At 57.1% G+C, this 22,093-nt stretch overlaps 10 protein-coding genes across 10 annotated transcripts; 5 read left to right on the top strand and 5 right to left on the bottom strand.

Moving 5' to 3' along the window:
• The first annotated feature begins 40 nt into the window (after positions 1 to 40).
• BO70DRAFT_377130 (rRNA (cytosine-C5-)-methyltransferase RCM1) lies at positions 41 to 2,327 on the top strand. Its single transcript, XM_025545173.1, has 2 exons — positions 41 to 386; positions 554 to 2,327. Exons 1-2 carry the CDS (start codon positions 189 to 191, stop codon positions 2,195 to 2,197), a joined length of 1,842 nt encoding a protein of 613 aa, XP_025402722.1. The 5' UTR covers positions 41 to 188; the 3' UTR covers positions 2,198 to 2,327.
• Positions 1,923 to 3,948, bottom strand: BO70DRAFT_426312 (uncharacterized protein). Its single transcript, XM_025547772.1, has 4 exons — positions 3,695 to 3,948; positions 3,518 to 3,643; positions 3,374 to 3,442; positions 1,923 to 3,298 (listed from the first exon to the last, which is right to left on the bottom strand). Exons 1-4 carry the CDS (start codon positions 3,825 to 3,827, stop codon positions 2,280 to 2,282), a joined length of 1,347 nt encoding a protein of 448 aa, XP_025402721.1. The 5' UTR covers positions 3,828 to 3,948; the 3' UTR covers positions 1,923 to 2,279.
• Positions 3,949 to 4,646: 698 nt separating this feature from the next.
• On the top strand, positions 4,647 to 7,183 carry BO70DRAFT_130280 (long-chain fatty alcohol dehydrogenase). The gene is made up of 3 exons (XM_025538022.1): positions 4,647 to 5,144; positions 5,206 to 6,317; positions 6,364 to 7,183. Exons 1-3 carry the CDS (start codon positions 4,783 to 4,785, stop codon positions 7,122 to 7,124), a joined length of 2,235 nt encoding a protein of 744 aa, XP_025402720.1. The 5' UTR covers positions 4,647 to 4,782; the 3' UTR covers positions 7,125 to 7,183.
• On the bottom strand, positions 6,931 to 8,347 carry BO70DRAFT_130259 (glutathione S-transferase family protein). The gene is made up of 2 exons (XM_025538021.1): positions 8,090 to 8,347; positions 6,931 to 7,878 (listed from the first exon to the last, which is right to left on the bottom strand). The coding sequence occupies exons 1-2, from the start codon at positions 8,141 to 8,143 to the stop codon at positions 7,243 to 7,245; spliced, it is 690 nt and encodes a 229-aa protein (XP_025402719.1). The 5' UTR covers positions 8,144 to 8,347; the 3' UTR covers positions 6,931 to 7,242.
• A 1,373-nt stretch (positions 8,348 to 9,720) lies between these two features.
• On the top strand, positions 9,721 to 11,110 carry BO70DRAFT_426309 (uncharacterized protein; the record flags this gene model as incomplete). The annotated part of the gene is made up of 4 exons (XM_025547771.1): positions 9,721 to 10,001; positions 10,071 to 10,367; positions 10,431 to 10,559; positions 10,625 to 11,110. The coding sequence occupies 4 exons, from the start codon at positions 9,721 to 9,723 to the stop codon at positions 10,860 to 10,862; spliced, it is 945 nt and encodes a 314-aa protein (XP_025402718.1). The 3' UTR covers positions 10,863 to 11,110.
• On the bottom strand, positions 10,977 to 11,897 carry BO70DRAFT_393082 (F-box domain protein; the record flags this gene model as incomplete). The annotated part of the gene is made up of 3 exons (XM_025546332.1): positions 10,977 to 11,075; positions 11,341 to 11,666; positions 11,852 to 11,897. 3 exons carry the CDS (start codon positions 11,895 to 11,897, stop codon positions 10,977 to 10,979), a joined length of 471 nt encoding a protein of 156 aa, XP_025402717.1.
• A 279-nt stretch (positions 11,898 to 12,176) lies between these two features.
• Positions 12,177 to 13,657, bottom strand: BO70DRAFT_377125 (putative voltage-gated K+ channel beta subunit (KCNAB)). Its single transcript, XM_025545172.1, has 5 exons — positions 13,445 to 13,657; positions 13,346 to 13,368; positions 13,141 to 13,295; positions 12,504 to 13,058; positions 12,177 to 12,410 (listed from the first exon to the last, which is right to left on the bottom strand). Exons 1-5 carry the CDS (start codon positions 13,537 to 13,539, stop codon positions 12,186 to 12,188), a joined length of 1,053 nt encoding a protein of 350 aa, XP_025402716.1. The 5' UTR covers positions 13,540 to 13,657; the 3' UTR covers positions 12,177 to 12,185.
• A 1,092-nt stretch (positions 13,658 to 14,749) lies between these two features.
• Positions 14,750 to 16,970, top strand: BO70DRAFT_330003 (Zn(II)2Cys6 transcription factor; the record flags this gene model as incomplete). The annotated part of the gene is made up of 4 exons (XM_025540806.1): positions 14,750 to 14,919; positions 15,124 to 15,621; positions 15,670 to 16,141; positions 16,197 to 16,970. 4 exons carry the CDS (start codon positions 14,750 to 14,752, stop codon positions 16,968 to 16,970), a joined length of 1,914 nt encoding a protein of 637 aa, XP_025402715.1.
• Positions 16,971 to 17,091: 121 nt separating this feature from the next.
• On the bottom strand, positions 17,092 to 19,342 carry BO70DRAFT_330001 (putative MFS transporter; the record flags this gene model as incomplete). The annotated part of the gene is made up of 7 exons (XM_025540805.1): positions 17,092 to 17,446; positions 17,574 to 18,099; positions 18,249 to 18,344; positions 18,409 to 18,534; positions 18,594 to 18,878; positions 18,961 to 19,056; positions 19,106 to 19,342. 7 exons carry the CDS (start codon positions 19,340 to 19,342, stop codon positions 17,208 to 17,210), a joined length of 1,605 nt encoding a protein of 534 aa, XP_025402714.1. The 3' UTR covers positions 17,092 to 17,207.
• An 875-nt stretch (positions 19,343 to 20,217) lies between these two features.
• Positions 20,218 to 22,073, top strand: BO70DRAFT_358898 (TauD/TfdA dioxygenase family protein). The gene is made up of 5 exons (XM_025542406.1): positions 20,218 to 20,843; positions 20,899 to 20,993; positions 21,065 to 21,506; positions 21,586 to 21,689; positions 21,753 to 22,073. The coding sequence occupies exons 1-5, from the start codon at positions 20,624 to 20,626 to the stop codon at positions 21,954 to 21,956; spliced, it is 1,065 nt and encodes a 354-aa protein (XP_025402713.1). The 5' UTR covers positions 20,218 to 20,623; the 3' UTR covers positions 21,957 to 22,073.
• The last annotated feature ends 20 nt before the right edge of the window (positions 22,074 to 22,093 follow it).

Below are 22,093 nucleotides of genomic sequence, written 5' to 3'. Positions count from 1 at the left end.
TCACTCAATTCCAAACCCAGCACCAACCATATATCATCCCCATCCCACTCGATCACTATCACTATCACTATCTCCGCACACAACCAAACAATGCAAACAGCAAGTTTTCTCCAACCCATCCCTCCATCACCATCACCACCACCACCTCCTCCTCCTCCTCCTCTTCTTCCATCCCCCTCACCGCCAAAATGTCCCTCTACTACGACGCTGTCACCATCCTGACGGCCCCAGCAGCAGGCGGCTCCTTCAAATCGCGCATCTACAACTCGCGCACCCTGAAAGCCTCCCCGGCGCAAGTCTACGCCCTGATCATCGAAGCCTCGAAATGGGATCTCCTGCTGAAAGAAGTCATCGAGCATGCGGGGATACTTAAGCTTGAGCCGAAGGTAGACAGCCAGGCCCGCCCCAACCATCAGCCCTCATCCCACATCCCTCATCCATCATCCATCAACAACCCCCCCCCCCCCAAAAACCGAATACTGACTAACCAAGCCCGCCTAACGGCCCCCTCCCCCTCCCCGGGGACAGGCCAGGGCACAAACCAAACACACAGCTGACCCCGCTCCTCGCAACCCTCCTCGTGCACGACCACCTGCTCTCCAAATCCGGCATCGCGGCCAAAACCAGCCACCCCTTCCGGCAAGCGATCGAGCGACACAAAGCGCGCCTACGGGGGGAATTCACCAAAGCGCGGGTCCGACGCGGCTGCGCCACCATCGAGGACCTGAAGTCCGTCGTGCGGAAGGAGAAACTTGCCCTCTTGGGGCCGGCGGCTGCGGCGCTGGCTGGCGCGGTGCATCCGCGCTGGGTGAGGGTTAATAACCTGAAGAGTTGTCTGCAGGAGCAGCTGGATACGACGTTTCGGGGGTTTGAGAGGGTGGAGGATTTGAGGGAGTTGGGGACCGGGAAGGAGAAGGGTACGGAGAGTAAGAAGGTGTGGGTTGATCCTCATGTACCGGATTTAGTGGCGATCGCGCAGGGCGTGGAGATTTCGTCGTCGGCGGCGTACAGGGAGGGGAAGGTCATTTTGCAGGATAAGGCGTCGTGTTTTCCGGCGTATTTGTTGCTGGGGGATGAGGGGGTGGATGGGGATTTGCTGGATGGGTGTGCCGCGCCGGGGAATAAGACTACGCATATGGCGTCGTTGGTTGTTAAGGTGGATGCTACTGCTGCTGATGTCGATTCTTCTGCTGAGGGAAAGAAGCAGAGGAAGATGATGAAGGAGAAGAAAGAGAAGGGAGGGGTTAAGCGCCGCGTCTACTCGATGGACCAGTCGCCCGTCCGCGCCAAGATCCTCCAGAAGATGGTCACCACGGCCGGCGCAGATTCACTGGTGACTGTGCTCCCGGGCCAGGACTTCCTGGCGCTGGACCCAGAGGACGAGCGCTTCGAGGGCGTCACAGGGCTCCTACTCGACCCGAGTTGTTCGGGCAGCGGCATCGTGGGCCGCGACGACGTGCCCAAGCTGATCCTCCCGGAGATTGCCACGCCGGGCCAACAGACGGGGAAGAAGCGGAAGAGGAATAAAGCGGATGGTCATGGCGATGACGAGGGAAAGAAGAGTAAGAAGAAGGAGTCGGAGTCAGAGTCGGAGTCAGCCGTGCAGACCCCCTCCGCGACAGACGAGAACGATGTCGCCGTGTCGGGCATGGACGCCGAGCGGCTGGTCAAGTTGTCGAACCTGCAGACGAGGATCGTGGAGCACGCGCTCGGTTTCCCGGCTGCCACCCGCGTCACGTATAGTACGTGCTCGGTGCATTTGCTCGAGAATGAGGCCGTCGTGCAGCGGATTTTGGCGTCTGAGGTCGCGAGGGAGCGCGGGTGGAGGGTGCTGAGGCGCGATGAGCAGCCGGAGGGGATGAGGAAGTGGGGGTATCGGGGCGTGAGAGAGGAGAGGGTGCTTGGCGATGGGGATGGGGATATGGCTGGGAAGATGGATATTACCCTGTCCGAAGAGGAGTTGGAGGGGTGTCTTCGCTGTTGGCCTGGCGATGATCAGGGAACGGGTGGGTTCTTTGTGGCTGGCTTTGTGAGGGACGGCGCTGTTGAGGCTGTGGAGCGTGCTGGGGGTGCAAAGAAGGCGAAGAAACAGAAGCAGGAGCAGAAGCCGAAGGAAGAGAAGCGGACGCAGAAGGAAAAGCAGAAGGAGAAGCGGGAGGATGAGGAAGAAGACGAATGGGATGGATTCTCGGATTGATCATAGACAGATCCCGACATGTACAGATACAAAGCGCGCAGTATGTATAGACCGCATGTATGCATTAGAAGATATAGACCGGCTACGAACCCAGAAACACGCGGGCGCGATTCCGCGCCCTCTGCTGGGTAAAGACATCCAACTTGACCGCCACCAAGATAAAGTCCAGCCCGTCCCCATTCTGCCTCGGCTGGAGACAGATGCGCCACTGACCGTTCCGCACGATCCACGGCCTCGTGATAGCCGCCTCCTCAATACGTCGCCGTTTCGCCTGCGGCTCCTCCGACGATTGCCTCGAGCTGGCGATATCCCGGAAGATGTCGGGAAAAGACGTGGACTCGCCATCCACGGTGAGGTCCGTGTCGGCCGTCAGGTTCGCCCAGATGCGGTCCTCCGAGACCACAGTCGGGGTCTCCGACTTGGTCTGCTCGGCCTTCTTGCTGGCGATGATCTGCAGAAGACTGGTGATGCGGGCCTTTGTCAGATTCAGGAACGATGGCCGTTTGCCCGCCAGGTCGAGGATCGTGCTCTCGTCGCCGATCTCGACGACGAGATCGTATTTCTTGTCGTCGACGAACGGCCGCGAGTAGGTCACCCAGCCCGCGGCGGATAGGTCACTGGGATACGGCCCCCCGGGCCGAGGCATCTCCTCGACGTGTACCCCGGAGCGACGCACATCCTCGAGCCGGATGATAATCTCGTCGCGTTTGCGGATCGGGTTGAAGCTGATGTGGTGCGGTATGAGCTTCTGCTCGAGCCCCCGCAGGTGGAAGTAGCGACAGTCGCGGAGCAGCTCCGCGCGATGTGTTTCGTTCCGGATGTGCAGCGGGTATCCGCGCACGAGATGGAGGAGCTGCGCGAAGACGGCCCCCGAGCGGTTCGGCACGGTGGGTGGTGTGATGGCTGGCGGGCGCAGGAGGCCCTGGCGGTCCAGTCCGGGGAAGACTTCGATCGGGGAGGCGAAGAAGGCCGCGAAGCCCAGGGAGAAGAAGTTGGGGGAGTCGCCGGGTCCGGAGAAGAAATCGCGCGGGATGCTGAAGTCACGGTCGCCGATCTGGACGAAGATCTCCGATTCGAAGAGCTGCGAGATTAATCGCGGCACTGTCAGACGTCAGTCGCGGGTGGTGTGAAGGCTGGTGGGTTCAGCAGGGCGGGCAGGCAGGCGGGCAGGCGTACAGCGATAGAATTGCGCGTCTGCGAAGAACTTCACGAACTGCGAGCCGTCCTTGGGCTCGATGAAGTAGCCTGTGCGGAATCCAATGGTCAACTCAACTGGGTACAGTTGGCCGGCATATATCAACCCATGGTGTTGTCACCCACCCTGCAGATGTTTCACGATCTCCTTGAATGTCGTCGGGTCCCGGTCGATGTAGAGCGTGCGAACGTTCGACGTGTCCCCGCCATGGCGCAGCTGGTCCTCAAAGAAGCGGGAGAAGTACGACGGGGCTCCAGAACGTTTAGTGATAGTCCGTCAGAGAGGCGACTGGGTCGACTGACCATCGGAGGCAAGAGAGGCTCCCGAGAGACGGAAGAGCTCTGTGCCTATCTGGATCGAGAAGACCTTCTCCGGGGGGAGGGTGCACTTGGGATCGCGGTTGGGTGGGCCCGACTGGCCTGGTTCACCCGCCATGCTGGGTTGTTTCGGTCGCGATTGTGGCCGGGCAATCGAGGATGGGTGTGAAAGCTCCAGGTCGACAGCGACCGGATTGATCAGGTCAGGTCGAGTCCTCGGACCGTCATCTCATCGGGCGAAACACTGGATGAGGGAGGAGGGAGGAGCGCGCAATGCGACGGCGCCAGCAGCCGCGGCGGTCGCAACGGTCGCGACGGTCACGGGCCGGAGCTCCGGAGCCAGCATTCCGGGAGTTTCACCACCAGCTTAACTACTAACTAGTAACTTAGTGTCAATATCAAGGAGGCAGACACACACACTCTGCTCCACCCCCCACCCTTAAGACCCGGAAACCTCCTGCTCATCTGGACCTAGCTATAGTTCCCAAAATGGCAAGGCAAGTACATGGATGGATACATAGGAGGAGGGTATCAGGATTGAAGTCATTGGAAGCACGGGCTGATATACAACCAGGCGGCGAAAGAAGAGTTTGGGGGGTGGGTGGGCGATAGTGAGGTGACTGACAAGGTGACTGACAATAAAGGAAGAAGCAACCGATCAATATCCATCCGTTTCACATGGACTCCTTTTTTGCCTCGGCGGGTCCGCACTGCATGATCGTCGGCTCGGTCCACTCTCTGCATCCGGCTTCAGCTTTCATGGTTCGCCGCGGGAGCCTCGACCGCCCCAAAATGGAGTCAACCGTGCCTGCCATGCAACCATTGGTGTGGTTTCCTTATTTCCCAGTCAGTAGCAGCTTCCCCGCTTCTCGCAAGCCATGCTGATCTGCTGGTCCGGGAAGGGGCAGGCGCATCCACTGTTCTTCACGCATGGCACTGCCTCCTCCACCGCTTCTTCTCCTCGATCCGCCATAGCCATGATCTATCTCTGCATGCCCTTCTACTTATAGCTATCGTTAAGCCCATCCGCACTTGTTTGACAATACCTATCCTTAGTGCAGCCATCAACTGCCATGGCTTACGTGCCCTTGGACGTGCCTCTCCCCCCCGTCTCCTCCACCCCCATCTTCACCGGTCACCAATGGGTGACTCTCATGGCCCTGGCCGATACGGTCATCCCCTCCATCCGCGGCCCTACCGCCTACAAGTCCGCCTCAACCAAGGTGATCCCGCATTCTGAGTTGAACAGGAATATCTCCACCTTGGCCAGGAGCGCGTCCGGCCCTGGCTCAGATGCGACCACCATCGCGATCCAGTATCTGGAGGAGGACGCCTCGTCCAACCCGCACTTCCGCGAAGCCCTTCAGCGTGTCTTCTCCGACTTCGTCCCCGAGGAGGGCAGATATGGCTTGAGCTCTGTCTTGACGGCTCTCAAGTAGGTCACCCCCCCTCAGCAGCCGCCTCGTCCTGCAGGCAGCGAAGCTAACTGCCAGCAGTTCCCGAGCCGGCTCACTTCTTCTGACTGGATCGGTCACTCTGATTCAAGACCAACCTATCTACATGCGAGAGAGAATATTCCGCGGGTGGGAGACTTCACGCCTGAGGCCGATGCGCGCGGTGTACCGGGCTCTCTCGGGCCTCTTCAAACGAACATGGGTGACAAATAGCCCCACGCTGTGTCCCGTCCTCGGTTTCCCACGGGTGCCCGTCCACGGCAAGCCAGCCGATGGCTTCAAGTTCTCCTTCGTCCAACTCCCTCCCGCCGAGGAAACGGAGATCATCGAGACTGACGTCGTCATCATCGGCAGCGGCTGCGGCGGCAGTGTGGCCGCGAAGAATCTCGCCGAAGCCGGCCACAAGGTCCTGGTGGTGGACAAGTCGTATCACTACGCGTCAAACCAGTTCCCCATGAATGCCAACGAGGGGTTTATCAACATGTTCGAAGCAGGTGGCGCGGTGTCCACCGATGACGGCTGCATGGCCGTTCTGGCAGGGTCGACCTGGGGTGGCGGCGGTACCATCAACTGGTCCGCGTCCCTGCAGCCCCAACGATTCGTGCGGGAGGAATGGGCCAACAGCGGCTTGCCCTTCTTTACGACGATGGAATTCCAACGGTCCCTGGACCGCGTCTCGGAGCGGATGGGCGTGAGCAGCGAGCATATCAAGCACAACAAAGGGAATCGCATGCTGCTCGAAGGATCTCGGCGGTTGGGATACGCGGCGAAGGCCGTCCCGCAAAACACGGGGGGCAATGAACACTACTGTGGCTATTGTACATTGGGCTGCCACTCGGCCGGCAAGAAAGGCCCCACGGAGACGTTTCTGGCCGATGCGGCCACGGCGGGCGCGGTCTTCATGGAGGGCTTCCGTGCCGACAGGGTTATATTCGCCGAGACAGAGGGCGGCAAAGCGGCGTCGGGCGTGGAGGGAACGTGGACGTCTCGAGACTCTTACCTGGGCGAGACCGGCCTGGGAGCGGTGAAGCGGAAGGTGATCATCAAGGCTCAGCAGGTCGTCGTGTCCTGCGGTACGCTGCAGAGCCCTCTGCTGCTTCTTCGCAGCGGGCTGCGGAATCCCCACATCGGCCGCCATCTGCATCTGCATCCAGGTAAGTCATGTTTGTCGTGTTGTTTGCAGCCAGCTAACTCGATCAGTGGCCATTGCCGCCGCGGTGTTCGACCACAAGACCCGCCCCTGGGAAGGCGCCGCCTTGACATCCGTCGTCAACGAGTTCGAGAACCTGGACGGCCACGGCCACGGGGCCAAGATCGAGGCTCTGTCCATGCTTCCGGCTGCCTTCCTGCCGCTGTTCCCGTGGCGCGATGGCCTAGACTTCAAGCTGTGGGCGCACAAGCTGACGCGCATGGCCGGTCTCATCATGTTGGCCCGGGACCGTGATACCGGGCGAGTGTACCCCGATCCGGTCGACGGACGATGCCGCATCGCCTACACGGTGTCCCCCTTCGACCGTAAGCACATCGTTGAGGCTCTCGCCGCCAGCGCCAAGATCATGTTTGTGTCCGGCGCCCGGGAGATTCATACCACGTCGCGCGAGATTCCTCCGTTTATCCGGTCGTCGGCCTCGGACGCGGAGGATGCGGAAGGGGTCAACAACGCGGGACTCCAGGCGTGGATCGCGGAGCTGCGGCACAAGCGTCCATTGAACCCAGAGCGGACGATGTTCGCTAGCGCGCACCAGATGGGGACGTGCCGCATGGGCAAGTCGCCGAAGACGAGCGTGGTGGATTCGGATTGCGGGGTCTGGGGGACGCAGGGCCTGTACGTCGTGGACGCGTCGGTGTTCCCCAGCGCCAGCGGCGTCAACCCGATGATCACGAACATGGCGATCGCAGACTGGGCGAGTCGCAACATTGCCCGATCGATGCGGCGGCAGGAGGAGCGGGCCCGTTTGTAAGGGTCTATCTTTACGCTGTCTCATATCCTAATTGTACATTGATACCAGTCGGTCGTGGCCGGATCCACGGGGGTTTATATTGTTAGCATGCCAATGAATGCATTGATTCTTCATTCGGTTATAGGCAGTCATGAGTGAGAAGTCTAGTTGCCGCCCTCCTTCCTCTTCTCGATGTAGTTCTTGGGCCGAGGGCCTCCCTGACCCCGTCGCTCTCGATGGTCCGCTCGTACCAGGCGATCACATTGGGATAGCTCCTGCGCATCTCAGCATCAACAACCATGGAGAACCCCCAGACCAGAGCACTCGCCACCGAGATATCCGCCAAGCTCAACTTCTCCGTCCCCGCCACCCAGGTCTTCCCCGCCAAGTGCTTGTCCAGATACCCCAGACTGCGCCCCAACTTCTCCAACGCGAGCTTCTCGACCGCCTCCTCGTACGCCTTGAAGCCCACCCGCCACAGGATCAACGGAATCAAATGCCCCAGGATCTCGGCCTCCGCGTAGCAGATCCACTGTCTGATGGTGGCGCGTTCCGCGGCGGCTGTTCCGAGCAGCTGGGCCGCGGCCGGACCGCTCTCCGCGACGTATTGCGTGATGGCGTCGGATTCGACCAGCAGGGTGCCGTCGGTGGCTTCGAACGCGGGGACTTTTCCGAGAGGGAATTTGCTGAGGAAGGCCGGGGTTTGGTTTGTGACGCGCATTTCGAACGCGGGGTATTCGAGTTTGAGGTTGTTGAGGTTGGCTGCTGCTTGGGTCTGGGGGGTTGTTTTTTTTGGGTTAGTTGGTTGGTTGGTTGGTGTGGTTTGTGGTTTGTGGTGTGGTGTGTGGTGTGTGGTGGGCTGGTTGAAGGGGGGGGTTGGGGAGGTATTTGGGGATAGATTGGGGGGTTAGATTTGGGGGATAGATTTGGGGGATAGATTTGGGGGACAATTGGGGGGGGTTGGATTGAGGTCGGAGCAGACGCACCTTCATAACCCGGGGGTTGTTGGGATAGGTCCAGATGGTTCCGATGGTGGTCATTTTGGCGGTTGGGATGTGATGTGTTGTTGGGGAGGGATTGGTTTTAGGAGGAAGAGGAGGAACTTAGAGAATAGGAGTGGAAGTGGAAGTGGATAAGAGGAAGAAGAAAAGAAAATGGGAGGGGAAGGACAGGGCAGAAGGGTCTGTTAACTATGTGAGTTGAGCTGGGTTGAATTGGATTGAGTTGAGTTAAGAGGAGTGAGTGATTCAAGGGGACCCCAGCCTTTCTTTATAACCTGGCAACGTCAAATGTAAAGTGTCACTTCACTTCACTCACTCACTGTCATCCAATAATGCACCCCATCGAAGGGATTAGAACCTAGAACCACACACACACCCCACTCCACCGCCCACTATGCCAGGCATGCTGCACTGCACTGCACTTCTGCTCCTGCTCTGCTGCTGGCCGTGGTTGATTCCTAAGACTCTCCCCCCGATGACAAATCGGCAGAAATAGCGGTGGACCCCGGCGACGGCGGCGGCGGCGGAGCGGAGTATAAGCTTTTTTTGCAATTCGATGGCGATCGAAGGCGATCGAAGGGTCGTTTCATCTTGGTTTGTCATGTTCGTGGTTCTGCGGTGGAACCAGCTAGTTACCTAGTATCTACCTGCATCTCATCCCATCCATCCTGTCTGCATGTTTGCTTTTTTTTTTTTTGGCAGGGTGTGGTGCGGTGATCTTTGCCTTGTTTAGGTGGGGACTCGGGGATATTTTTCAGGATGAGGGTGGGGGATGGATGATCCGTCTGGTGGGAATTTGGATAGAGTTGATAGATACTATACCTGGGTACAGGGGATGGATGGCACATGCATGGATGGAGATTGAAAGTATGATCTACTTTCGATTTGGCATTGTCGTCCACGGTTGATAAGTATGTTGATATGGCGCCATCCCGACTAAGAGGCGGCGGGGGGTCTGATTGGGGCTTCGGGTGTTGGACCGGTCGCGCCGAGCTGCCCCGGCGATCTTGACGCGGGGAGGTCAGCACTCTATTCTGCCTTCTCTCGAGGTCACTTTGGAGGGTGTATCTTGATGATTAGGGATTGGTGGAGTTTTTATTTAAGACTTGCTCTTGCTCTATGCTTTGGGTTCTATATAAATTGTTCCACCCTGTAAAATGGAGGATGGAGGAGCGGCTTCTTGGCCCCCCCCCCCCCCCCCCCCCGGGAACTTATATCCGCGGGCTGTGAGTGTGTGTTACTGATGCTTGTTTATATGTCTTCGAGTGATGGGTGGGAAAGATAATGTTGGGCTTCATTTTTATTTTTAGAGTAGTATTGAAGTAGCTGTCTGGTGCATATTTAACAGGGCTTATTCTGCTTGTGAATGGTAAATAACATTTCATGAACGCCCGTCACAGATATACAATCTTGGCATGGCATGGTAGACACCGAGTCAAATCCTTAGATACTATACCATATCATTCACTTACAATGAAAACCACCCATTCACTTAGTTAGGCTACAGTGGTATCATGGCAACCTCAAAAATGTTTCACCCATCAGAGAGTGCCGTCGTCGGACAAACCACCTCACCATCTTCAAACTTGCTATCCAACGGCTGATATCCAGCAGCTATGGATCCAGTAATGAAGATCATCGGCGCTTATCCAGAAGACGACGACTCGACTGCGCTCATCGTCAGGAACAAGCGCCTATCCGTCCTGAAAGAGGAAGCACCGAGATTGATGAGAGATGCCCGCGCCACTCGTAAGCCGGGATCCGGCATCTCTCACCTGAATCTGATGTCGCTCATATACAGGAGTTGGCTCTTCCAGCTCCTCGAGTATATCGCTGTCACCATAGGCTTACTCGTGTCGCTGCTGCGATCGAGGTATCAGCATTTCCAGCATCCGAGGTAAATCTTCTTCTCATCTTCAATCGATCCCATCGGTGCTAAGCTAACGTCATTCTGTGTTTCATATAGCACCACCCATCCTCCTCCACCCCTGAACCGCAAAACCACCACCCAAGCACTCCAGCCCTTGATCCTCTTCCTCGCAGCACTCGACGCCGCACATGCCTTCTCCAACACAGCAAAACCCGACATCCCCACCGACCAGATCACCGTCCACGGCGCCGCAGAACTCAGTACCCACATCGACATCCTCCCGCAGCAACACCCTATCCCTATCCCCCTATCTCAGACACCGTATCGGGTATACGATAAATTCGACCAGACGGTCGAGATCCTCACCGGGGCAGTCAGTCTACTTCGTGACCCGTAAGACATCATCAACCATCCCTCCCCCATCTCCTGCTCATGCTCACAGCTGACATGTCACAGAGCCATCTGCACCGCCGCCGTCTCTCTGCTCATCGAATGCATCACCGCCATAAAGTACAGCGGCCACGCATACGAGATCTCAGTTCTGCTGGGCCTTTCACTCATCGGCGTGCTCTCTGCGGCGGCCGGGTATATTTGGAATCGGAGTGCACCGAGAACCGACGTATCAGGATCTGGTGGCTTATGCGTTGGAGGAGAGCGGGATGGAATACGGTAGAGTGGGAAATGGCGCTGGACCCTGCGAATCAGTTCGATGATGAGACGCCCGAGGAACTCGTGCAGTTCGGTATCCTGGATTTGGTGGCGCCCGCGGGAACAGTGCACGATATGTACGTGACGCGGTATCGCAGGAATGGGATTGTGGTCAGGGGGTCGGTGGAGGGGAGGGCTGCGAGCATGGTCCCGGGGGGGGGTAGATCATACCGGATATAAGATATCGTATGGCGTTGGACAGACGGACGAGATAGACACGGCGGATCAAGACATGCTGGTCGCTGCGATTTGCCGTTCCTGGGCTCGTCTGGGCGAAGGGGATCCCGCCCCCATTCAACTGATCTCAATCGAGACCTTCAGGGAGTCGGACTCATCGACCTTTTCTTCGGTCTGGACCGAGACATCCAGCTCGAAAACATCGAGGTTGTCGGCCTTATGAAGGGATGTTTATAAAAATGAAAAAAAAAAAAGCCAACAGCCTCGGCATCAACCGAGCTCATTCATTCAACCAACCCAGAAACAGAAGGATATTTCCATTCCCCGTCCCCCCTTCCCCACCTCCTCCAAACCACAACCCCCCTGCACCCCCACAAACCACCATCTCGCCGTCCCCGTCCGTCGCCCCTACAACTCTCCTCGCCTCCCCCAACCCCCCACACCACCCGCAAAAGACAAACTGCACGCCCCCAACCCTCACCAGGTCCCCCAGCGCATACCGCGCCTCAGAGCCCCCCTCGCGCGGCTTCACCCCACACTCCAGACAGAACCGATTCCCTTGCTTCCGGCCGTATCGGCCCCGTCCGTGTCGGAGCATCCGGTCCGCGAAGGTGTGTCCTGGTCGCAGTCGCAGACAGTACCGGCAGGCGTAGAGGTTGTGGGCGATCGCGAAGGGGCTCGTTTCGGCGGCGAGGAGTTCGGTGTGTGTTGGGGGTGGGAGGAGGGTGTGGAAGTAGTGGTTTGTTTGTCTGAGGTGGTAGAGGGTCGGGAGGAGGGGGAGGGATTGCGCGATCAGGAGGTGCAGCTCTGGGGGGAGGGTGAGGAGGGGGCATTGCCTTTGAGTTGGATGTGGATTTGGATTTTGGCTTGGGGATGGGCATGGGCATGGGCATGGGCTCGGGCAGGTGCTGGGCATTGGGATTGTGTTTGTCTCTGTCTTTGTTTCTTTGCGTTGGGGTTGCGTATGGAGATGACGGATGGTGTTTGCTCACGAACCAGGATATCGAGTTGTTGGCTCCGAGGGCGTTGACTTGCCATTGTTGATGCGTTGCGCTGCGTTGCGCCGAGGGGGGGGGGGGGGGGGTGATGTCATAAGCGGAGCGGGGAAGAAGAGGAAGAAAGAATGCGGAGGGGAAAAAGAGGGGGGGGTTTATACCGGCCACGTGCCCGCGTCCTGATTTTCGAGGCTTCGCTTGCATGCCTGTATATCGAGGCAATTAACGCCAGGCGTGCCCTGCCCCATCGTTCCCTCCTCCTTCAATTCAGCCGAATACAGTTGCTAAGCATCATTCATTATGTCTATTTTGCTCGTCCACAGTACACACTCTAATCCTGTCTCGCAGGATCCTGCCCCGGCTTGTTCTGGAGATACTCATCAATCTCAGCCATCACCTCCGGCGTCAGCTTCGGGAGCAGCTTCAAGCTCTCCACGTTATCCACGACCTGCTCCGGCCTCGACGCTCCGGTGATCACCGCCGACACGTTCTCGTTCTTCAGGCACCACGCCAGCGCGAGCTGCGAGAGCTTGACTCCCAACTTCTCCGCGATGGTCTGTATGAAAGAACCCCATTAGCTTTCCATCCAAGACATGTTCCCACTTTAACCGTCATCACGACGACCAAGAAGGGAGGGAAAATAACATACCGACAACCCTCTAATCTTCCTAATATTCCCCGCCCACTGCTCATTCTCCCAATCGCCGCGCACGCTACTGGCAAACCGATCCTGACTCTCCGCGAACCGCGACCCGGGCGGCGGCTGCGTCGTCGCATCATTATACTTCCCGCTGAGCAGCCCCATCTTCAAGGGCGAGAACGTGGTCAACCCGATCCCGCACCGCGTGTACAGCCGCTGGTACTGGCCCTCGACCTTCTCGCGATCCAGCATGTTGTACAGCGGCTGCTCGACGATGGGCGCAATCAGACCCAGCGTCTTCGCGATCCCGCACGCCTCCGTGATCTCGTCCGCAGACCACTCCGACGTGCCCCAGTAGAACGCCCACCCCTTCTCGATGACGTGGTTGAACGCCCGCACCGTCTCCTCCATGGGCGTGAGACGGTCCGGCCGGTGCGCGTAGATGATGTCGACGTATTCGAGTTGTAGTCGCGACAGCGAGGCTCGTGTGCCTTCGACGATGTGTTTGCGCGAGAGCCCGTGGTTGTTGATTAGGATCTCGCCGTTCGCGAGACCCCAGTTTAGCTGCGAGGGTTAGTTGCGATGGTCTCTTTGCTGGTAACGATGTAAAGATGTAGGGAGAGAAAGGAATAGGCGGGTTGCCAACCTTGGTGGTGATGACCAGGTCGCTGCGCGCCCAGCCGAACTTCTTGATCGCTTGTCCCATCACGATCTCCGATTGACCGCCCGCGTAGCTCTCGGCGGTGTCGAAGAAGTTGATTCCGAGGTCGTAGGCTTGTTTCATGCAGTTGAAGGTGATTTCTGCGATGGTTAGTTATGGCTTGTAGTTGTGTGTTGGCGACAAGTCGTACCGTTTTCCACGTGGCCTCCGAATCTATCCAACAAAAGATGATGTGAGCTGTTATTCCGTACACATCTGACCGACCACTTGACAGCTGGAAAGTACTCACGTCAACCATCCCCCCAACCCCAGCGCCGAAACATGCAGACCCGAGTTCCCGACCCGGCGGTAGAGCATATCCTTGTTCTTGTTCGGCCACGCCATGGTTATGGTTTGCACGCAGCACAATCCAATAATTGTCGACAATTGTTGGATTTGTAGAAGGAAGGGGATGGAGGGGCACCGGCCAATTTATCTCACTGCACTGCGACAACGCGTCAGAGAGCAGGGGCATGTTGGCGATCGATCGGCCCCGACGCGAACCCCGGTCCTTCTGCTGGTGTGAGTGGCCCGGAGAGGGGCTCGGGGGAATACTCGGAGGGGCTGCTGTTAGGCTGGCGCTAGTGAGGAGGGGGCCTGGAATTGGCTGTGCTGGCACTGGGCAGCCGTGGGAATGGATCAGGGTCTGGCTTCATTTTCGGAGGAATAACTCCGTGTACAGAAGATGGGTGTGGTGAGGGTGGTATTTACTATTTAAAGGGGGAGGAGCAGTTGGGTATAAAGGGAGCTTGGGGACGTCGGAGGGTGGCAGATTTTTCTTTGAGCGACTTTTTGGTCTGGTGTGGTGTTTTTTTTTTTTTTTTTTTTTTGCTTTTACTTTGGCCAGTTTGTCAACCTTGGGCGATGGGCGATGGGCGGAAATGTCCATTGAAGTGTGGTGAGCCAGAGGAAGTCCCCAGGTGCATTCCATACCGAGTCCCTAAGTTCTAGCACTGTTAGTTTGTTTGTCTATGTGTCTTGTGTGGTATGTTGAATTCATCAAACTACACCAGCATACATGATTGTGTCTCTGTCTATCTCCGTGATTTGATTCCGCATTTATTCCGACTCACAATGCCTAGATAGCTAGCTAGATACCTCGGATGGCCCAGGCACGGGTGGGTCCGACAATGGCGTGCCCCGTGGAGAAGAAGACGCCATCCCTCGCATCGTTATCAGTGGACATTCGCTTCACCACCACCACCACCACCACCTCCGTTTTTCCTGCAGGATCGTAAGACCCTCCGCCAATGGTCTCCTCACTTCACTGCACTCGCGGCCACGCTCGAGTCAACCCGCGGATACGCCACGCTGCAGTGTCTCGCCTTGAGCTGCGCTCCAACCGACCCTTGCTCTGCCCCGCAATGCCCTCGGGATGATCGTCTCTCTTTGGATGCGCCCCCGTTGCTTTGGACCATGCAACGTCACGCTACTGCATACAATTCGCAGCAATTGACACTCCTCACCGCAAATTTTCTTGCCATCGCAGTTCTGCAACCTGTCATGCATTCAGCTGGATTTCCCTGCGATACTTCCACAACATAATCCCCGCGAGATGGCCTCCAGATCGAGCATCACGAAAAAGGCCTGCGACGGCTGCAAGATTCGCAAGATTCGCTGCGGAGGCGGCCAACCCTGCCAGTCTTGCTTCAACGCGCGCATCAAGTGCACCTACATTCGGGTTCAGCAGCCCCGTGGCCCTCAGAAACTGCGTGCGACAACAAAGTACCTCATCGATCAGGCGCAACGGGGGCTCGAACCGCAGACTCTACCCTCGGCTTTGTCGAGCGGAGTGGTCGATGACACCCCGCCACCGGTACCGCAGAGATGCGCAAAGGCAGAAAGGTGCGCTCATGTGTCTCCAAGGAAATATGCTGTCCTCTGGCACGATGTTGTGTGTTGCCCGATGGACTAATCTTTACTACGAAGCAGATCTCGGATCCCCACGAATATCCTCGCCGCCCCGCTCTATATCTACCACGTTCGGATGTACCCCGTCTGGCCCATTGTGGACGTTGAGACCGTCATGTCCATCCTGCAACAGGATACCGAGGAGCAAGACCATGAAACCTATGCGCTGGCCACCGCGGTGGCAGCAGCGACAATTGCGCAGCTCAGACTCGGACAGAATTCGCTCCCCGACAAGTCGATAACTGCCGAGACGTTTGCGACCGAGTGTATGAAAGCGCGTAGGTTATGCGATTACCGCTCGAAGCTCAATCTGAACAACGTGAGGACCGCGTTCTTCCTGCATGTCTACTACGAGAACCAACAGTCAGGGGCCAGCGAGTCCCTGCTGTACTTGAGGGAGGCCATAACACTGGCACAGATGATGTGCCTCCATCGAGAAGCCTCATACAGCAGCCTTCCACCGGACGAGCAGCAGATGCGCCGTCGTGTGCTGTGGTTGCTCTTCGTCACAGAACGGTAAGAAGAATGAATGTCTTTGATGCACGGGCGAGTCTAACTGGCCAGCGGCGTTTGCATCCTCCATAAACTTCCGGTAGTCTTGAGGACCGACATATCCACTCCGGAGCTCGATGCCAACGACGAACCTCAGGTCTTGCCCGCATTTCTGAAACTCCTCAATCTCTTCCGCCTCTTTGAGCAGTCCAAGATGTTCGATATCATCGAGGACGATGGTGGAATAGACACAATCTCCAACGAGGTCAAAAACCTAGATAGGCGGTTCCTCCGGCTGTTGCAGGATAACCTGCAGGACGGCTCCGCTCTGCTGGACCACATCTCAGACGTGCAGAAAGCGGACCTGTGCGTCACCAGACACTGGATGCGCATGATCCTGTGGAAGGTCTCGTCCAAGAAAAGTGGCGGCTCCCCCTCGTCCTACTCGTCGTCCCCGTCATTCCCCATCATGGTCGCCAAAGAGCTCCTGAATATAGTCTCCCAACTACCTAGAACGGCCATCGAGGCACATGGTCTCGGCATGGTAGGCACTCTCCTCCGACACACCCTCTCAAAGGGACGTATTAACCCAAAAACAGGAGTTAAAGCTGTACGAGATCGCCAGCTCTCTCGCCGACGCCGTAATAGACCTAGCCATGCTGCCGCGAGCCCCCGCATGGGACGGGGAAAGCCGCCCCAGCAGCATCCTGGCGCGCTTGCATTCGATCCTCTCCACCTTCCGGGGCGGGGGAAACAAAGAGCTAGCGGAGCTACTGTATAAGAAGATGGCAGACGCCCAAGCTAGCAGCGGTCCTGCATTGGCGGCGCCCATAAGAGACACCCACCCACCAGTCAGGAGTAAATTGCCAGCTGAAACGACCCATCCAGCTTCTGGTGGAGAACGACTAGCCCGGAAGAGGCCTCCAGCGGTAGACGCTGCGGGCCATGCTAATGCGATCAGCAATTGGGCTGATGCGCTCCAACCGTCTGCCCTGCAGCCTATTGGCCATGAGCCCGTGCACGGTAGTACCAGTTTGAACCCCAGTGAGGGGGCCCGGTACGATGATCTCCAGCCACTGGAGGATACTTCTATGTTCTTCTCGGGCTTTCTGGGTGGCATCGGGATCCCAGAGACGGACCTTGCGTGTGGATACCCTGCCACCTCCACGCCATACCCTTTTCTGGAGGATACCACGACTACGACCCCCTGGAGCATATCGCTGTCCCCTTCTCTTCCCTCTGGCTCTGTCGAGATGTTGATCAGCGACTTCATCTCCCAGATCCCGGAAGCACATAGTATACCATCTGCACCGTACATCTCCAGCAACGACTTTCTAGACCCTTCTCTCCTTAACGAGGGCTTTCTCGCTTGACCCCTCCAGCTAATATACCGGCACGAAAGTTTGGTCCTGGTGAGAATTATGCATATTATATACCCATAGCCGGTTCGGTTCATCAGCCCATCAATTATGAAATGATTACACGTCAAAATGTCACATATCAGACCCATTAGCATCGGAGCGCATCGCATGACACCGTCAAGATCAGTCCCTCTCTTCTCTCTTCTCTTCTCTTCTTCTCATTATTACCCACTCCGCCCAGTATCAGTATCAGTACTTAAAGCGGAAATCCAGCCGCTGGTTCCCCTCCTTATCGCGCGCCGCCTGGTCAGACTGGTACAGCACGCGTTCTTCGGTGGTCATAGCATTCCACTTGCGTTCCTTTTGTCTGTTCAAATGGCGGAGCCATTCCCGCTGCCCGATGAAGACGAACAGCGTCAGCACGCAGATCGAGATAAGCACTTTGTTGCCGGTGTAGTAGTACGGTTGGTCGCTTGTGCGGTAGATTTCTGGGAAGGGTTCGTTAGAATTTTACCGGCCCCAATCAGAATATTCATAACCCCTTTCCCCCGGGGAAGGGGAAAAGAAAGAAAGAAAGAAATGAAAGAAAGAAAAGAGGGAAAGGGGCAAACTCACGACTCGAAATCACCGACCCCACCTGCACCACGACATTATACGTGGCCGCGGTAATGGCCCTCTTCTTGACATCGAACGAATTCTCCGAGATCCACGCCGACACAATCGGATGGAAGTACGGATATCCGGAGATCAGTGTACTGATGGTGAACCGGGCCCAGTCGCGTCCACCGGCCGGCATCGTGAGCAGGACCGCCAGCAGCGGCAGCGCCCAGATCTCGCCGAAGAAGCAGTGGAACGTCCGCTCGCCGAAGTAGTCGCTGCTTTTGGAGAGCGCGAGCATGAGGATGATCTGTAGGGCGGCGTACGGGATGCTGAGCATGTTGGCGTCGAAGGTGCTGAAGCCCAGCCGTTTCAGGGTCAGGGAGAGGTAGCTGGAGACGGGCGATTGGGGGATGTAGGCGATGAGACCGATTAGGTACAGGCCCCACATTGAGGGGTCGCGCCAGGCTTCGAGGATGTCGCGCATTGTGGCGTGCGAGTTGATGTGCGTGAGACCTTTGGAGGGGTCGTCGCGGAGGAGGCGCTATATGATTGTGATTGGGGTAGGGTTAGTTGGGTTGGGTTGCGGGGGATGGGGATGGGGATGGGGATGGGGATGGGGATGGGGATGGGGATGGGGATGGGGATGGGGATGGGGATGGGGATGGGGTTATGGGGAAGAGGAGGGCGTACGTTGATCATGATGACTTCTTCGCGCTCCGTGTACCATGGCCGCGGGCACAGGACGCTCTTGGTGTTGGTGGGAGAGCTGGGGAGGTAGAAGACGCTCTGGAGGCTGTTAGAGGTGATTTCTGGAAGAGGGATTGGTTTATGAAAGGGAAAGAAGACATACGATCAATCCGATAACAAACGTAAGCAGTCCATCAATAAGGAACAGCCAGAACCAGCCACTCTTTCCCTGGACGCCGCGCATCTCGAGGATTCCGGCCGCGAGAAGGGAGGAGATGATGCGCGCGACCTGGAAGCAATGTTAACTGTGACCCACCCCTGCGGACGAGAGAAAAGATGGGGACATACGTTCAGCGTAGACCAGAAGAACGACAACCGCACAGACAGCTCCTTCGTCTTGTAAAAGTAGGTCGCGAACAGAATCGTACCCGGGATGAACCCGCCCTCGAAGGCCCCGATCAACGCCCGCGTAATATAGTAGCCTGCCCGGCTGGTCATCCAGGCCTGGGTCCACGAGACCAAGCTCCAGCAGAGCATCATGATGGGCAGCACGCGCTTGAAGCCGTAGCGCTTGATGAGCAGCTGCACGGGGAACTCGGCAGCCAGGAAGCAGATCAGTTGGATGGTGGAGCCCTAGTTTTCTTTTTTAGCCATGCTATGCCATGTGTGTGTGTGTATGTGTGTGTATAGCCCAGGGCTGGGAGAGGGTACGTACGTTGTTGTAGTCGTCCGTCGTCATGCCCAGATCCTCGAGGAAGTTGTCGGTCAGCGCGTTGGACAGATTTCCTCGGTCGAGTTGGAGGCCGAAGAACTGCGAGTGTTAGTATTGTGTTTCTTTATGGAGGGGTTGGATTGCACACCATGACACAGATCCAGGTCATCAGCATCAGATCGGTCTTCATCACCAGCTTCCGCTCCTCCTGTGGCGTCCAGGATGCCGTCGGATCGAACCGATGATATCCCTCGTAGGACTCATGGGGGGCAATGACACCCGCGAGATGTTCCTGACCAACCTCGATCGACACCTTAGAGGACTGCGTATCCTCCGCAGTCTGGGTCTTGATCGAGCCCTTGTAGCCCAGCTCGGCGTCCGACATGGCTGCTCTTCTTCTTCTTCTTCTTCTTCTTCTTCTTCTTCTTCTTTCACGCCCGCAAACAACAGAAGAGGTGAAAACCAGAAAAGAAGAAAAGCCCAACGGTCAAATTCTGGTAACCTCCCGGGCTAGACATATACAGATACTTATAAGAATGAATCAGTAAGCATGGCCAGCCTCCACGCCACAACGACCGGTGTGTGCTAGACAAACACCACAGTCAATATTCGCCATCACGGAGATGACAGCTTGTCTCGCCCAGCCAACCATAGCCATGGCGTTTGAGTGTGTCGCTGCCCGCCATGAATACCTTCAACCCGGAAAACGAGACTAACTGGATGGCACAAGACGGATCACCGAGCACATCATCGCCTAGAAGCCCAACCCACCAATGCCTGGCCAATGGCCCTGGGCTGCCCCGGAAAATTCCCTTGGGTCGTGGCATGGGTCTGACGGGGCTAGTTAATTTTTATTGTTATTTTTTTTGTTTTGTTTTCGTCGATCCTGTAGTAGCGGATTAAATGCAGTGCTGCTTGAAGGTCGCTTCCCCGGAATTCCTCTGTTCGATGCATCTCGGCAGTCGTAGTCCCCCCATTTCTTCTGGGATCGAAGGGCAGGCTTCCCCGGGCTCGCACCGTCGGCGATAGGATTATTATCATCGCATTTAATGAGCCAGCACTGGCAGGTGTATCTCGAGCCGGGCGGCCACTTGCCCGCAAGAAGGAGATGTGCCGGGTTAGGGCGGGCGCTAGAAGAGAGGACGGCTGGCAGGCGTTGCAGCTCCTGCCGAGAATTTCGCCGACGCCCCGCCGACCGCATGCCCGTCGGCCTGTGACTGCGTCGTGTGCGATGGATAGTTGGTATCTATCTACGAACAGGGTCTCTCCCTCCGTGCGTGATGCGGGGAAGCCCTTCCTCCCATCGGACGACGAACCTCCCGAGTCGGTCGTTGCAGGCGATGGTCGAGACTCGAGACTCCAGGCTTGCTCATGCTGTAGCGTAGTCAGCATGTCGGGTGGTCTGTTCTCGTCTGCTCTGCGTCCCGAAGTGTATGTCGCTCTTGTCTGATTGATACTGCCGAAGTGGAGAATCTCTCATTCGTGGACGCTGTCGTGATCGTGAGGCCACCTTATACGTCCCCTTGTCGAACCCTACCGGGTATATAACCCGTCAGTCGTCCCGCTAGACGCGTCGTCGAGGACCAGGACCGCATCAGACAACATCAACATCGCCACTTCATAATCGCAGTCATACTGTCGTCCGTGATAGTCATCATCAGCCATCATGCCATCCGTCGTTGAGAACGCGTCGTCTACAATCCGCGGAGGAAACGAGCAGTCGCGCCCCCGCATCTCACAGCCCCTGCAGTACTCCGGGTCGTTAGACTCGTACGCCCACCAGGACCTGACCCCCGTCATCGGGAGAGAGTATGAGGGCCTGCAGGTGGCCGAGATTCTGAAAGCCGAGAACGGCGACCAGGTGATCAAAGATCTTGCGGCCACGAGTATGTCCATTCCATCCTCCCACACAGCATCATCCAACTCGCTAACACCCCGCAGTCTCGAGCCGAGGTGTCGTCTTCCTGCGCAACCAAGACGTGTCGCCCCAGCAAATGCGTGAATTTGGCGAAAAGCTCACCCTGTTGGCGGGATGCGTATGGCCTCCTTTCCTTTCCTTTTCCTCTCCGCAATGAATCACGCCAGTTGACTAATACTCCCCACCCAGCCCGAATCCTCCGGTCTGCACGTCCACCCCCTCACAGAAGAAGGCAGCGAGCTGGGCGACCAGATCAGCGTGATCAGCAGCGAGAAGCAGAAGAAGGGCGGCGGTCTCACGCACCAGCTCAGCGACACCAGCCGATTCGCCTCCGTGGGATGGCACACCGACATCAGTTTCGAGCGTGTGCCCTCCGACTACGCCATGCTCAAGATTCACACCCTGCCTGAAACCGGCGGCGACACGCTCTGGGCCTCCGGTTACGAGATCTATGATCGGCTGTCGCCGGGGATGGCGGCGTTTTTGGAGGGTTTGACCGCAACTCATGATGCGACGTTCTTCCACGAGGAGGCGCGGAGGCTGGGTAATCCGCTGAGAAAGGGCATCAGGGGGTCGCCGCTGAATGAGGGGGATGATTTGAGGGCCGTGCATCCGGTCATCAGGACGAATCGTATGTCTTTCTTGGTTTCCTTCCTCTGGGGTTGTTGTTTGTGATTGGGACTGACTGACTGACTGACTTTCGATAATAGCGGTGACCGGATGGAAGTCCGTGTATGTGAACAAGGGCTTCACGAAGCGGATCAACGGGGTAACCAAAGACGAGTCGGACATTCTGCTGCAGTATCTGTTCAATGTAAGTGTTTCCGCGCGTGGAGTATTTGCTAGAGCCCGGCAAATTGACCTCCATCCTCCATAGCTCGTCACCCAGAACCACGACGCGCAGGTTCGCTTCAAGTGGAGGAAGAATGACATGGCTGTCTGGGATAACCGGTCTACCTGGCACTGCGCCACGTATGACTATGTTGAGGCCCGCGCTGGAGACCGTGTCTGCAGTCTGGGCGAGGCGCCGTATCTCGATCTGCAGTCCAAGTCCAGGAAGCAGGCGCTGGCGGAGATATAAGTCTTGAGAAGGAGTCTGGTGGCGGGACCACAGAGATTCGTTAATTAGAATATTGTTGGGTGGGGGTCAGGATGAGTCTTCTTTGTATGATATTGAATGAAAATACCAACAACAAGCGTGATTGATATCGATATATT

The sequence above is a fragment of the Aspergillus heteromorphus genome (genome assembly GCF_003184545.1).
Source record: "Aspergillus heteromorphus CBS 117.55 chromosome Unknown BO70scaffold_3, whole genome shotgun sequence".
NCBI classification, from domain to species: Eukaryota; Fungi; Ascomycota; class Eurotiomycetes; order Eurotiales; family Aspergillaceae; genus Aspergillus; species Aspergillus heteromorphus.
This window is presented reverse-complemented; position numbering and strand designations above follow the sequence as displayed.